Here is a 15,950-nt window from a genome sequence, read left to right as displayed (position 1 = left end):
GAGATGATCACCCTGCCTTTGAATATGGGAGAGAGACAATTTGCAAACATGTGTTGATGCGTTCCCGTAGGAAGCCAGGCACTAAATCATCACCTTGCAGCTTGCATGCAGATTCATCCAGGGAACCTATTTAATTAGGGGATAAATTTAGAAATCAATTATTATTTGCAGAAACAGTTTCTTTCCCTCTAATGAGGCTGCAAGGATTCATCCCCCTCTGCCTATTTCCCATGACCTTTGTGTGTGCAGATCAAGGGTGGAAATGCTCTGTGTCTCTTCTTTCTTGGTGTAGGTGGCCCTTTTTGGGCAGCTGCTGTACAGCTTTTCCTGAGACTGTTAGGACAGCAAATGGGGGTATAACCATGAAACAACTCTGGTCTTGGATCTAATGATGTGGTAATGATGGGGGCACCAGGTCCACTGTTAATGGGGAAGGGGATGGGAAGCGATCTGAACTTAATGGGAAGAGGAGAGTAAGGATGAAGGGCTGGAATGAGGTGGTAGGCCCATTGTTAATGATGGGAGGGCAGGAAGAGCCTCATGAAGCGTTTCCACTGGTGGGGAACGCTAGGTAACCTGGCTGGGGAAGGAGTGGGACCATGTGGGGTGGTGTGGGTCAATGGTGAGTTGGCAGAGGTTCTGCAAAGCTGGGTTAGGCTGCAGTGACAGTAAAGCTGGTCGTCCTCTGCCTGTTGGGAAAGATGTGGCACCGACGGGCTCGAGCTGGAGGAACTTCTTGGCCAGCGGAGTGGCTGGAGACCTCCCTGTGCCTGGCTGGGGCTGGTGTCCGCGCGGCATCTCATCCCAGCACCATCTCGGGTGTTTCCCTGACCCTCGCGCAGGGCCTTGCACCTCAGCATGGTAAGGGGGGTGTTGTAGCAGGCTGGGCACCCCCGGCAGCGCGGCAGGGTGTTCTGCCTATGCAGGGTTGCTCTCTTATTTCAGCAGGCGAAGCACTTGGTGCAGGACATGCCGAGCACGCCTGCATCTCCACTTGCACTGCTGGAGAAAGGGACCCTGCTTGTGCCAAGCCAGGCTGGGGATAGCGTTTGTGAGGACACGGCCGCTTTGGTCTTTGCCAATTTGTTGCTTCTAATCTCTGATAAATTGCTTAACTTCTCTTTTGCCTTACCCGCTTTTAGATGGGGAAAAATTATTTTGCCCACAGGCTCCAAGAAGCCTTAATAAATTTGGTTGCTTTTATTATTTTGGATTTTAATGTCTCCTCATCTTACGATGCCACTTTCTGAGCCCTCCGGCAACTTCTCTGTGCTCTTAGATCAGCTGCTTTGAGTCCAGTTCATTTCGGTGCGAGTCAGTCCTGAGAGAGAGGTGAGGATTTTCACAGCTATGTCTCAGTAAACCCCCTTTGCTTCTGGCAGCCTGATGGCTTGCAGCCACCCACCGCAGCCCTTTGCTCCAGGGCTGAGGCTGCCCAGGGGATCTGTCCTGCTCACGGGGGTCTGGCACCCCGGGATGGCATCCTCTGGGAGCAGCAGGGCTGCTTTTGCATAGCCCTTGCTGTGCTTCTGTCCCTTTTTGCAGAAACCCGGTGATGCTTGACCAATGAATGGGAAGCTGTCGGCGTGTCCCGGGCTGATGGCATTCCTCTGGGTGCTGGGGTAGATAGGCGTGCAGGGTCACTCCTGGGTTAAGGTGTAATACTCGTAGAAGCGAGTTTCCTGTAAGATTGCAAGAACTCGTTTCTGTAAGAGCTGAATTTGGGGTTTGTGTGTAGCCAAGAGAGAACCTGGGTGCTTGGGTGGTACCATAGGTACCTGGGAGGCTCTGGGAACTGGAGGCGTTCCAGGGAGCAAGCACTCAAAAGCCTCTCCTGGAGAAGAGAGAAGGCCCTTAAACCGTTTAACCACTGTGGATGTCTGCCTTGACAGCAAGGGAGAGGGACCTGTTAGCGTAGGAGCCCCGTCACGATGCATGTGGAGGGGCTCCAGCAAATGTTCATTCCTAGTAACTGATATTTTTGCCTTTTTGGGCAAAAGGGTGTGCCCAGAATTTTGAGGCTACTTTGCTTTTGATGCGCCCACCTGGTGCTCCAGGTGACACACAGACTGAAGAGCCCAAGTTATCCACTACCTTTTTTTTTTTTTTTTCCATGAAAATGCCCAGCCAGCAGCCACATCCTCTCCTTCGCACTGGTGGCTCCTTCTCCTTGGAAAAGGATGTCTGTCTCTCAGGAGGGTGAACCATCCTGGTGTTTGTCTCTCTAGAAAGTGGCAAGACCTCTGCTCTCCTTCCCCGCTTTCTGCTCCTCCTCTGCCCATCCTGGCCCAGCGCATGGGGAGTTTCTGCTGGGATCCCCCAGTGCTCAAGAGCTTACTGGGAGGGGAGGTCCATAGTGGAATCATGCTAGAAAAATTACTTCGCTTCGCAGTTTGAGCAGCGCCCTGAGCTATCAAACTAACTTATCTTTTTAAGAGGTATGTTTCCCAAAGAGAGACATTTAAAAATGCATAGAGGTTATAAAGCACTTGGCTAGTTTTAATCAAGCTCTGAGCGATGCTCACCCCTCGAGGCCGGCACCGTTCCCTCGCTCCCCGGCGGACGCTGTGCAGAACGGCGGACGCTATAAAACGAACGTAGCGCTTCTGCTTTGTTGTGGCGTCTGCCTGGCTTTGCAGTGCTCTTCAAGTCACCTGAATAGGTCACGTTGTCCTTCTGCTCCTGCCGCAGCTTGCAGGGAAGAGAAGCGCAGTCCCCACTGCCTGGCCTGTCCCTTCGTCTGTGTGACAGTCCTCCTCTGCCCCTCGGTCCCCATCCCGCTGTGCCGGGCTGCCCTCTGCCCTGCTCTGCTCCCAGCCCTCAACTCCTGCAGAAACTCAGCAGTTGCTGCTGTCACCTGCACAGGGAAGAGGCTGTAGGGGTATTTCTTCAAAAATGGAATGTTTTGTCTTGGCACAAGCCTTATCCGGTGCCATAATGATTCCTGGGGCTGCTCCGTTGCTGTGACTTCTATGTCTGAGGTGCTTCTGGCTGTCCTGGAATAAGGCAGCACCACCCCAGCCTCACTGCCTAGCGCCCATGTCAAGGAGCAGAAAGCAGGAGGGCTGTGGGCAGGTTGGGGCTGACTGAGCACCTTCTCTCTTTTGCTGTGGGACTTGGGTTAAAATACTGTCAGAACCCACCCAAACCCATCTCCACACGCCAGTGTGTGCCACCTGCTCGGGGACCACATGCTGCCACTGCGCCAATGCATGGTGCCTTACCTGTGCAGCTGCATCTCTCATGGTCCCTCAGCTGCTGTGAGAAGTCAAGCAAGTGGTTGTCACATGCAGCAGCTCTTGCTTGGTAGCCTCTGGTTGTGTCATTAGACACTTCAGATCCGTTCAGGCTCCGAGCGAAGCTGTGGTGTCACCGTGCAGGCAGCAATCTGCAGCAGCACGTGATGATACTCCAAGCACCGGCACCTTGGCTTAGCTGAGCTGTGCTTGGGCTTGAGGATTAAATTGTTTTTTTTTCTTGCCCAAGTGCCTAGTGAAGGTTTTCAAAGGCCGTTCCCCTGGATGTGCGGTGGGAATAGACCCTCTAATGCTTCTCATGGTCCTGCAGGAGGGTTTTCAGACATGGTGGAGTCATGTGCCAGGCTGGGGCGGTGATGGAGAGATGTCCCGTGTGGCGGTGGGTGCAGGCTGGCACCTGAAGTGGAGCAGAGCTCAGGGCTGAGCAGAGTTGCCTGCCCTGAGGCAGCATATCTGCTGATCCCCTGCATGTCGCTGAATTTTCTGAGCCAGGACATCCCATCCCTACTGACTTCATGAAAACCTGTCTCATTTAATCCATCCCTAAAACAGCGACGGGCCAGAGCTGGCATTGTTGTGTGCCTGCTACCTGCAGGAAAGCTTCCTCATCAAAGACATTGATGTCTTTAACAGGGATTAATAGTTGGACCATCAAAAACTGGTGCTTGTGCCTTTCAAATAGACTTCCCCCCCCCCCATTTTTCAACTCTGTCTTTTGTTGGATTTTTTGGATCTGGAGTAAGTGGGGAACAGAAGACACTTGCAGCTTTCCTTACACATCTCTACAGCAGCAACTTTCATGGACCAGCGGCTCTTTCTCCTGTGTCAAGAGGAAAGACTTGGCTTTTCCTTCTTCCTTGCACCTTCAGGTGCTCTTTGAAAAGTGAGCCCTTGTAAGAGTCGGTCCGAAGAACAGCATTGTCTCAATCTTGTCCGTCCACTGAGTGGACCGTGACAGCCCTGTGTCCCTCTTGCATGAGCCAGGAGGCTCCAGAGAAGTGGAAAAACTTGAGCTTTTCAGTAAACCCCCAAAGCACCTCCAAAGCAAACTCCTGTACCTTAATTGAGGGGTGGGGATTGGGGAAGGAGAGAGGGCTGCTGAACAAAATCTGTGCATCAAGGCACCGCATTCACACCCACCCCTCCTGCAAGCCTGCCCCTTCATCTCTGCAGGCTGTGCAAGAGGGGCTCTGATGTTTAAAGTCGCTTTTCTTCACCTTTTTTTTAAAATTGTGGCTGCATCAGCCAGGTGCATGGCACTGTCAAGGAGCTGCGACTGAGCACCCCAATGCTGCTCCAAGCCTGGATGTCTCATCTCTCTGGGAAGCTGCATCCAGGAGTGCTCTGCCACCTGCTCTTCCAGACCCGGCGTTTCTCATTCAAACTGAGATGACCCGTCATGTTGAGCTGCCTGCGAGTAATTTCTATAGGATTGGCTTAACATGCAGTAGCGCCGTCTGCCTGCGCACAGTTGGCTTCCGCCGCTGGTCAGTGGGAGTCTCTGCTGACAAATAAAAATGGAATTGAATGGAAGGGAATTGAAAGTCAAAAGGGCCCTGTAATAATTTTAGAGTGCCTGAGGCGCCGCGCTGAAGCCCTGGCATTATAAATAAGGGTAATGTACTGGAGACTGAATTGCAATCAAAGTAGCTGTAAGAACGTGGAGCGTGCGCTGAGAGTCTTTAAGGTGCGTGGAGTCAGATTATGATCTGTAGGCAGTGCAGGCAGATCAATATCTGCTCGCTGACGTATATAGGGACCCTAAAGCCTGCGATTAGAAAGGGCGAAGGGATGTGGGGACAGCGCAGAGCCAGGAGGGAGAGAGCTGTATTGGAGCAGCCTGAGCCTCCAGTTGTCTCAAAGTGTTTCCAGGGGCTGACTCTGTCCTCCCTGCTCACCCCATCTCATCTCCTGGACCGTCTGTGTGGTGATGCAGTCTGCTGACCTCTTGCTGCATTTCACAATAATTACATCTACCTAAAATACTCTCTCTAAGAAAACAAACCACAAAATGAACCATGTTTATGAGCAAGGTTGGTGGGAGGATGGGAAGAATCCAAATGTCCTGGCTGAGTTCGTTATTTCTGACATAAACTGGAGTAAATCCAGTACCATCTCTGGGCCTGTAACACCAGCTCATGGCACAGGCTACCCCAGAAGGGCTGGAGCCAGAGTCGAAGGGTTGGGCAGGGAAGTGTAAGGGTTGGCCTTGGTGCTTGATGAAGCTGGGCAGATGCTGTGGGCCACCTTGAGGGAGCAGGTACAATTGCACAGCTCTAATAGGTTGATGATGAAATGTGATGCAGAGAGGAAAGCCCTCCTTGGGTCTGATTTCAAGTGCCAGTGGCTGAATTTATCAGCTCAATGCATTTATTCCCTTACATCCCTCTCAGCCCCCATGAGCTGTGTGCGTCCTGCTTTGTGCCATGTGCAGGATGACGATCCCTTTTTCTGCAAAGGTGAATGAGCTTGAGAACAGCATCAGGTGAAGGGGGTGCCACGTACCTCTGCGTTGTTGGTGCAGATATGCCCACAAACCTTGCTCCCACCAAACTGCAGCCTGTGGGGAGAGTTTTACTGGTAAATGGAGGTAAATCTTCAAGCCCACAAGCTGAGGTGTATGTGGTAGGCTTCCAGCTCTTCGAGAAACGAGGGGTGCTGGTGTTCATGAGGGAAGAAAGAGTTGCTGGGGTGTTTGGTGGCTCCTCGCTGTTACCAAAAGCATTGAAAAACTCAGCCTGGGAGTTACCCTTGCATGGGCCAAATCCTTCTTAGCGATTTCTGAAAAGTCTCCAGGAAGGATTTTTGTCCAAGGCACTGTGAAGGTGGGAACACCACCTTCTTGTCACAGCTTTGTGTATTCGTGGTGCCCTACACCACGTGAGGGACAGGGCAGTGCGCCAGCTGGGTCTGAAGGTTGGATGTCCTGGGGCTGCAGGGAGACGTGTGGTCTGCCCACAGAGGTGACAGCAGGCGGTTGTGCTGGTGTTGTGTTTGTCACCTGCCTTTGGTGACAGCATGGATGGTGGGGTGGTACCGATGGTGCCACCCCTGGTGAGCGCCGGTTCTCCCTGGCAGCGCAGGTGAAAGCTCTGCCCTGGGGCTGCTCTGCGGCTGCCCTCACCCCTGTGCTTCTCCAGCCTGGCCGTGGGGAGAGGCAGGGCTTCCATCTGAACTGGGGAGGCTTTCTCATTTTTTGGGTTCCTGTTAAGCTTGGGATCCACCCTCATCTTCAGTCGCATGGCTCTGATTGCCAGAGACCCTTCGGTGGCAGCTCAGCTCTTACCACATCTGTGCAGTCTTTGAGGTGGCCGGTCCCAGTAGCATGCCCAAAACCTGGCTTCTTGTTCTTCTCTTTCCAGACGGTTTGAGCAAAGCCTAAAAATAGCCAAACCCACTTCACTGCAAATCTCATCTTGCCCTGGGGTGCCTGACATACTGCCCATCCAATGTCAGCTGCGCGAAGCTGCTGGCAGAGGAGACGAGATGCAGCGAGCGCCCCTGCCTGCCCACTGTGTTAGCAGGGTGGCCCACGGACCACCCTGAGCCCGAGGCTCCCTGAAGCCCTCCACCGTCCAGCACCGTCCCCAGACACGTGCCATGTCCCAGCAGACCTGCACAGCGCCAAAGCCACCCCTGAAATGCCCTGCAGGAGCAGCACTGTGTTCCTCACAGACAGGGACTTTGAAAAGAGATGATCAGAGGGAGCTTGTCATCTTTTTTCTTCCCTCCTTCTTAAACTTCTGAGCTTCTCTATTACTTTTTACGATCCGCAGCTGCGTTTGTGTGTTGCCCTAGGGAGTTCTGCAGGGAGAGCAGGGGAGTCGATGTAGAAGGGAAGGAACATGTTAAAAAATGAGCAGAGAGGAAGAGGAAAAAAAATAATGAACTGAGCTAATGATTGGGATAAAAAAGCCCCAGCACATTGCCACCAAAAGACCCAAACCCTTAGAACTGTTAGGGCCTGTTTGACTGCAGAATAGTCCCCCCGGGAGCATGGGGGAAACCCCATTACTAGAGTCGTTTTGGAGCTAGTCTGCACAGAGCGCGATAATCTATTCTGCAGGGAGCAATCCTGTGCTGGCAAGGGCACTGGGGAGAGCTCTGTGTTTATGACTTTCTGCATAAATTTGGTTTATTAGCATAAGTGGTAGCTAGCACTGAAGAATCTATAAACTAACACTTCGCCGGAGGTTGGTGCCTCTGGAGAACATTAACTCAGAAGAGCCCCTGGACTAATAGCAGGAGAAATGGGCTTGCAGGATTAGGGGTGACGCATGGGCAAGAAGAGGACGACGCAGTCGTCAGTGCTGGCTTTTTGTGCAAGATGGGATGGTGTTTCTGAGCCTGCCGTAAAAGGGAATACAATCGCTAAACAGATCTCCAGCTTCTCCTCTGCCAACAGATTAAGATGATGAGTTGTGCAGGTGAGCTGATGAAACCTGGCTGCAGGGTACAGGTCCTGCTGGGCTGTAGCAGGTGGTGAGGAAAAAAGGCAGGAGGCGCCTGGATCCACGCACTGGAAATTACTCACAGGCTTCTCAGCCGTCACACCAAGGATTTGGTCCTTATGGTAAAGGTGTGCTGCAGGTCCCAGGGTCTGAGCAGCGCTGGGGAGCGGAAGCGCAAGGAGGGTTTGGTTATCCGTGGGGAACCGTGAAGGGATGAACTGCCGTAAGCAAAATGGCTTAGTTTAATAATGACCTTCAAGAATTAAATAAAAATACAATAATCATGGTAGATTAGCAAGAACAAGCCAATTAAATACAAAACAGGCTTTGTAAAATGCCATGACAGATAAGGCAGGGCTGCAACCTCCCGAATAACTGATGAATGTTGAAGCATTGCATAAGGTCGGGGGGGGCTGGGGGGAGCTAGTGAATATTTCAGGCCTGGCAGCCTGCCTTGGAGAAGGCAGAGGTGAAAAGGCTATCTCTGCCTGCTCTCTGCCTTCAGTAAAACAGAGGGGGAGGGAGTGGAGAGGAGGGAGGAGGTGGGTAGGAGCCCGAAGGCACGGAGTAACAATCCTCCAACTTTAATATCTGCTGTTTCGTTTTATATTCATCATGTCAGCGTAATCTGCTTTTATGGGAATCGTCTTGGTTCCCAACCAAATGCATTTAGGCCCTTTTGCTTTTAAGTTTGATTGTAATACGAGTTGAAGACTTCAATGAAATGTTTATATGTAAGGGTTGTAGCAATGGTGAAGGGAAAAATGGAATTAGAGAATCAGTTGGGAGGGAGCTTGCCGTGGTCGCTGCTGTCCCCTGCCTCCTCCCCCTGCCTTGTCCTGGGCGGGTGACCTTCTGATGGACATGAGTCCAGGTTGGGCTCTGAGCCCCGGGAGGGGTTTTGCTTGGATTGCTTGTTTGATTTCCAAGGAAAATGTGGAAATTGTAGTTTTGTGAGATCTAGAGCTTGAGGAAGGGCAGAAAAGGAGAAAGTGCTCTGTGTGCCCTTTTCTTAAGTTCAGACCGTGGTTAGGTGATGTCAAAGGCTTGTGGGGCTGCGGGGTGGGGGGTGAGGGGGTGGGAGGTGGTGGTGCCCTTGGGCACAGCTGAGCTGCGTGATGGGAGATGAAGGGCAGGTGCGAAGAGTTGGGGGCAGGCAGCTGGGCAAGGCTGGAGAGGAGATGCCTCTGCTCGAGTCACAGGGGGAACAGGCTCCTCAGGTCCTCCGCTCTGGGATGGAGAAAGGTGCGCCTGGGGGCTTTGGAGGGGGAGAAGGGGTCTGGCTGGCTGCTGCGGGGAAGGAGGGCCCTTGTAATCACTTCTCTGCTGGGTGCAGTGAGCAGGTAGGAAGATGGCGTGGCAGATGTTCTGTGGTCTGTTCAGCTGTTGTAGTCGGTGTTTTACCCACGAAGCTATGCTTGAACCCCATCTGAGGACTCCTCATCTGCTAGATGCGGAGGTTTTAAATAGCTGTAGACTACAAGTGCTTTTCCATTGCTGCCCATTTAAAACCTTAACTGTATCTCATTCTGGTTTGGTGCAGGAATGCCCTTAATTTGTTCCAAAAGCATTTGAAAGCTCTGATAACGGGCAATCTTGCTGCAGACTATTGCATCCTTTCTGATAGACGGGCTATCGCTGCTGTAACTACTGTGTAGATAGTGGAGTGACAATGCGTGTCCAGTGAAACACAGGCAGTATAATATTCATGTCAAGTATATGGGGCCAAGAAACTTCCCTGTGTTTGGGTATTGAAGGGTTCTGCAGCGAACAGGGCTTAAAAAGGCATTTCTTTTTTTGTGAGCAGCGAATCTGATGGAAGGCTCATGGTGCCCTGGCAATGCTGGGAGTAGTAATGGCCAGGTTTCCTGCAACACGGGCTGCGGGGGTGAAGAGCATACAGGTATTTATAAATGTATGGTAAATGGTACCCAGGCTTGGCAAGTCAGCTTTCGTGAGAAATTGCCTCACTGCTGTGTTTGCTTAAAATTGTGAAATGAATGTTAAATTGAAGTTTCTACTTTTGGAAGAGACCTTTTGAAAATGAAACAGGCTTATCTTCAGTCTAGGCTAAAATCCAAAAAATTGCCTATATCTCAGAACTCCCCAGAAATGTTCTCTGTGATCCTTTTAAACATCCCATGCAAAAATGTGTGCGCAAGGGAAAAAATGTGAAGAAAGAATGACCCTGGAGGTTTATTCCTTGCTTCCCTAATGTGAGGTAGCCTTTAGGAACTTTAGTAGTGGGGTCCTGGTGGCACCCGTGTCAGGTCTGTGCTGTGGTCTAGGTGATATAACCTCCTTTCCTGAGCTCTTTTGGAAAGGTCTGCTGCGGGTATGTGCATGTGATGAGCGTGTAACTCTGTAAATCATCCTCTCCTACAGGTGACTGTCCCTCTGAACAGAATTAAGATGGCTTTGCATAACCAGAGTCCTGTCTCTTGATGCTTCTGTGCTGTCCCGTCGCCTGTTTGCCTCTCTGGAAGAGCTTGTGATATCTGTCTCAAAGCTGAGTTAGTGCTTTTGCTCCTAGAAGTACCATTTGTTGAAATTTTAATTAGACAAGGAGGTGCTTTTCAGTACAGACCTTTGAAGTCTTGCTAGGAAGATGACTGCAATTAGGCAGCCCTGATATTCCTCTCTTTTACAACTGTAAGGAACCTGCTTTAGCCTCTTCGGAGGTGAAAGACGCAGGACTCGTTTTGTTAGATTCCCAGGTCTTGCACAGGCTGCTGTCCTGCAGCGTGAGCCGCAGGGCTGGCTTGATTTACAGGGTTAGGAGTGCAAGCAACACCTCTTGCTACTGATTTGCTCCAGCAAGCATCTATTTATATTAAAGGAGGGAAGGGATTGTTAAGAGCGATGCCCTCGCAGTGGCAGAGTTATGACAGGGAGTTCACACGTCCCATCCAAAGTGCAGCCGTGGGCTCGTGATGGATCCCATGCAGAGTCAGGAGCTGTTTAGTTTTTCTCCTTTGAGTGCTCAGATGTGCATGGGGATTGGGGATAACGACGGGCGCTGTGCTCGGGAGGCAGAGATAATGAGCACAGCCCTCCGAGTAGATTCAGGTGCCAGTGCAGCCGGCTCAGGTATGTCAGCAAGGTAATTAGTGAGGTGCTGAACCAGGGAGTTGGCAGTGACGGGGAGTTGGTGCCTGCCCTCCGCAGGGCTGTGCAGTGAGGGGGGATCCTGCAGGACCAGGGCTGTGATGGGGACTTCTCTGGGAGCAGGGGGTAGTTGACTCATTTTAATCCATGATGGAAAGCTGGAAGCTTGCTGCTGGAAAATGTATTGATTTCAGGGGTAAGAAAAATTGTTCTTGAAGGATCGAGAGGTTTTTTTGCTGGTTTGGGATGTAGAAGTGCCTGGTCTTGTAGCTTGTGTGGCTGCTCGTGAGCCAGCACCCAAGTGTCTTGAAGCATCTTGTCCTGAAAGGTGTGCGTAATTCCTCAGGACAGCCTCAGCCAGGCTTATTTCTTCCTTCATCTCCACTGGGAGCTGGAACTTTTGCCCAGCTGGGTTCAGGAAAATGAAATGCAAAATGCCGTTGCCCTTCCCTGGCTGCTTTGCCCACAGGGCAAGCCCTGTCGTCCCCGCTGACCCTTCGTGGGCGAGGTGTGGAGGAGGGCTGTGTCTCCATTCGCACCGTGGTGCCAGGGGAACCTGAACTCGTGCTGCCAGCCTTTGTGGAGCAGACACGCCATGCAGGCTGCAGGTCACGGTCCGTTATAGCTGGTCGCCCTTCCCAAACAGGATGGAATTGGATTTGGGTCTCCCACAAAGCAGGTGATTGCTGAAGCCGTGGGCCTGGTGACTAAGAGGACCTGACTTGCTTCCCATTGCTTATATTGCAAATGGAAAAACAAACACAAAAAAAGAGGTGGTGGAAGGAGAAATATTTTGGCTCATTTTGCGCTGGTATTTTTTTTGTCGGTTTTGATTCGGCTGCCAAACTGCCAAATCAGTTCTTTGCAGAGATCTACTTAAAACTTGATGGGCAGCTGTGGAGCTGTCAGTGCTCCTGCCTGTGTCTGCTGCTGCCTGGCCAAGGCAGGAGCTGCAGCTGAGGCTTGGAGCTGCTGGCTCTGGCTGTGATGGAGACTGCAGATGTGGGGCTGGCTTTTGGCTACACGGTGCCTGGATCGTCCAAGCCCCTCATTAGTCAGGTGCGGTGCCCTAAGTCAGGGGAAGCTGCTGCAGTGGGGGTGTGTGCTGGGATGCTGTAATCCCAGCTCCCAGGGCGCTTATGCTGTGAAGCAGGAACAGAAGTTTGCAGAAGGCGACTGACAGACATGCAACCCTAAGGTCAATAGATATTTGTCAAGCCTGGTGGTCATCTCTTCTTGCTGGTGCTCATTAGTCTGTGCTGGGAATGTCCCTGTTAAATACAGCTGCAGTGCTGCCTCACAGTCTGGAAGAAGGTTCTGTTGCAAATGCCAGCGGAGCATGTACTGGTGTCTGCGTTTCGGCTTGCTTGGCACCAAGTGTCCTCCCTCCGCCCTGTGCCAAGCAGCAAACCTCCCTTGGGCTTGGCTGCAGATCTCTAGGAGCTTCTTCCAGCCTTTTTGCTGGAGAGCTGTGGGATGTTAAAGGCACCTCGTGCAATGTGGTTTTTTACTCTTGTTGTCTTTCTAGTCTAGAAATCCCAAGGCACTTTGTAGCCCCTTGCTTTTTATTAAGGAAGACAACTGTTCCTGTTCATACGTGGAGGAATAGCAGTCAGAGGCCAAAAAACAGTGCTCAAGCTCATCCTGTAGATCAGAAACAGTACTAGGGGTCAGACTCAAAAGTCCTGATTTCCAGGACTGCTAAGAATACCGCATTTTAGCATCATGGAGAAAACTGATCCTCAGTGGCGTGTTTTGTCCCTGCAGAGATGTCGGGGACCGTGGCTGACATTTCGCTGGTGCACTGGAAGCAGCAGTGGCTGGAGAACGGCACCCTGTACTTCCATGTCTCCATGAGCAGCGCCGAGCAGCTCTCCCGGGCCACCCCCCCCAGCCTCCAGGAGCCTTCGGAGATAGTGGAGGAGCAGATGCACATTCTTCATATCTCGGTCATGGTGAGTCAAAGCTGCCAATGGCATCAGAAGGGACTGAGGACCCTCTGGGAGGGGGTGGTGGCTGGCAGCCAGATCGTGGTGGGAGGGTGGTGATGAGGAGCAGGGTGGTGTGCCTGGCTTTCAACTGTCTTTGTCCCTTCTTGGTTTGGCCTCCAGAGAGGGAAAGATGTGTTTGAATGGGCCAGGAAAAAAAGTGTGGTTAGTCTTTTAAGAAAATGAAGTAAAATAAAACAACAGACCATAGGGAAGAAGGTGTTGGGAGGGTGGCAAGGAAGTTTGTCATTCCTCCTGCCTCTGCTGGCAACTGGCAAGGTGTGTTAGTGGTCTTGTGTTTGGTCATGTGTAAAGGCACTATTTTGGTCTTGGTCATTTCTTCCTGAAGCTTTCTGAAACAGAATTTTACTATGCAAGTGAATATGGGCCATAGCATGACCCTTCTCTTGCAAAGGACAAGCCTGACCTAGAAAGTAAGAAGGTGATGCAGATGCTTCGAATATCTCCATCTTGGGTGTTTATGTGACCTTTTATTAACAGATCCTGTGTGTGCACTGTTGCCTCTTAAAATGCTTATTTCAGTGTCTTATGAGGTGGTTGCCTATGTACTTGCATCTGGTCCATCAGTCCTCTGTGCTTTAGAGCTCCATCTGTAAAATGGGACTAAATGTATTGTCCCTTAACTCCCATTGGCATAAACTAGCCTGTCTATAAAAGGAAAAAAAAGAAGTTAGGCTTGTAGATCCTGTGTATATGCGTGTCATCTGTTTGCCCAACCCTCCGCAAAAGGTGATTCTGTTCATCTCTTGGAACCCATGTGTCATCTTCATGGCTTCTCTTCTTTGTTTTGGAAGGAGGAACAGAGACAATGGCTGCACAAAGCCTTTATTTTTCCAGCTAAACAAGTGGCTATTTGGTTTTTACAACTTAAACCTGATTTTTCTCGGCCCTTGTCAGTGGGGCTTTAGATCGGGCATCGAATGCACGTGAGCACGGAGAGAGGCTTTGCATTAAGGCTGTTGGTCAAGATAAGATGCAGTATGATAGCAGGATGGCAGAAGGGTGTCCTGGGTTACAGTGTAAAATGTGCCAAAAGAAAAAAAATATATTCTATTACCATCTTCAGGAGCTGTTGAGACCAGGTGGGGCGGTGCTCCCTGCCTCCCCCCTCTGGACTATCTCCTGTCAATGGGCACAACAAGGCCTTATCGCCTGACCCATCGATAACTCGCTCCTGGGCTGTCTCCTGTTCGTGGCCCATCAAGGAACTGCCTCACGACTCCCCATCCCATTGTGAGATGCTCCGCCCGGGGAGGGGGGGGGAAGGAGCCAAGCAGTCCATGCCAAATAAAAACGGAGATTTTGAACACCCTAGCCGCCTTTCTTCCACTGGATTCCCAGAGGAGCTTTTCCCCCCACTGGAGTTCCAGAGGACAAGAGCTACCTACCTACCACTGGACCTTCGGAGGAAGACCAGACTCTTTTACCTGATTGCTGCTTCCACAGAACTACACCCATCGCTTCAGGAGGACTGCAGCCAGCATCTTATCGGACTGCTACTGCCTCCCTAACAGGGTGTCAGGTTGTATTCCTGACTCTGTCAGTGTAAACCAGTGGGTTGTTTGTTTTTCCCTGCCTTGTGTTATATATATATATATATATTAGTAAAGAACTGTTATTCCTATTCCCCATATCTTTGCCTGAAGGCCTGTTAATTTCAAAATTATAATAGTTTGGAGGGAAGGGGGTTGCACTCTCCATTTCAAGGGAGGCTCCTGCCTTCCTCCACAGACACCTGTCTTTTCAAACCAAGACAAAGGGAAAGGAAGTAGGGACTGCAGCTTACTGGGCTGGATGGGGAACGTTTCTTATGTCCTGCTAATAATGTCAGTTTGATGGAGTATTGGGTGGGGGGGGAAGGGTAAAACTGGTGTATTTAGAAAATGAGCCTGAAAAAATAAGTGAAAGACCGAGCAAGGAATGAAGAGAGCAAAACCCAAGTCTGAGGCATGAAAACCTTGATCCCTGATTTGAGTGTGGGATTACTTGGCTATTGTGGGCAAACCTGAGGAGTGGCCTGTGGCTGTGGGGAGATGCTGGCTCTGGAGCCCGGTGATTGCTGCAATTGCGTGAGATGCAGATTTTGTTTAGTAGGGAGAGCTTCAGTCCTGGACCTCAGACCTTGCTGAAGCTGATCTTTCTAAAAAACATCATATTTGTAATGGATTGATGCTTTGGAGAGAGAAATGAGGTTCTTTGAGAAGTTCCTGCCCAGAGCCTTCGTCTGTTGTACCTTACAGTGTGGGAGCAGCGATGCCGCTGGGCTGGAGCTGAAGGCATCGCCGTGCGTATCGCAGAAGAAACGTTTTTGCACTCTGATCGCGGGTTAGCCGGTGAACATATGTTTTGCCGCATCTCACTGAAGCCAGTAGCATTGGGAGCATCCATGGCTTTGTTGTGAGAGTCAGCTCACACCCTGAGCCTCTTCTGCAAAAGCAAGGGGGAGACAGGAGAGAACCGAATGTTCCTCCTTCACAGAATGAGCTGTAATTCCACTTTCTTCATAAATCCTGAAAATCCTGATACTCCTCGCAATGGGAGCTGGGGTCCCAGGCAGGGATGCGGGTCCAGGACAGGGTCTGGGCTGCACGCGTGTCCCTGGGGTGGCTGAAGCCCTGTGTGTTTCTTCCCCAGGTCAGGATTGCAGCACAGACTTGAAACTTTGCCTAGGTTTTTTTTTGAAGATTGATTAACTTTTTGAGTGAACCCAAGCCAAGTTTTGAGTTACTAGCAGAAGATAAATGTGTGTTTTGTTGGGGTCTTTCCCCCCTTAAGACCACATGGAGTTATGTAGCTAAAGTAAAATGGGGCAAAAGTCTTTATTTCTTGGGTGAAATGTTTCTTCTGAGTCCCCGGGCTCTGTTCAGGCTGCTTTCCCCTGCTGTTACTTTCCTCCCTGTCTTGGTTTGAAAGACAGGTGTCTGGGGAGGAAGGCAGGAGCCTCCCTTGAAATGGAAAGTGCAACCCCCTTCCCTCCAAATTATTATAATTTTGAAATTAACAGGCCTTCAGGCAAAGATATGGGGAATAGGAATAACAGTTCTTTACTAATATATATATATATATATATAAAAAACACAAGGCAGAAAAAACCCAACCCACTGGTTTACACTGACAGAGTCAGG

The 15,950-nt window shown here is 50.8% G+C and overlaps 1 protein-coding gene across 1 annotated transcript in view; it reads left to right on the top strand.

The window, feature by feature from the left end:
• Positions 1 to 15,950, top strand: part of ASTN2 (astrotactin 2) — a 354,284-nt gene that overhangs the window by 42,579 nt on the left and 295,755 nt on the right. The window contains exon 2 of the mRNA XM_086475491.1: positions 12,584 to 12,771. Coding sequence (XP_086331617.1) covers positions 12,584 to 12,771 — 188 coding nt within the window. The remainder of the gene's footprint in view (positions 1 to 12,583; positions 12,772 to 15,950) is intronic.

Source organism: Leptosomus discolor, chromosome 19 (assembly GCF_034619465.1).
Source record: "Leptosomus discolor isolate bLepDis1 chromosome 19, bLepDis1.hap2, whole genome shotgun sequence".
In the NCBI taxonomy this organism is placed as follows: Eukaryota; Metazoa; Chordata; class Aves; order Leptosomiformes; family Leptosomidae; genus Leptosomus; species Leptosomus discolor.
The sequence above is the reverse complement of the archived record's forward strand: the minus strand, read 5'-3'. Positions and strand labels throughout refer to the sequence as shown.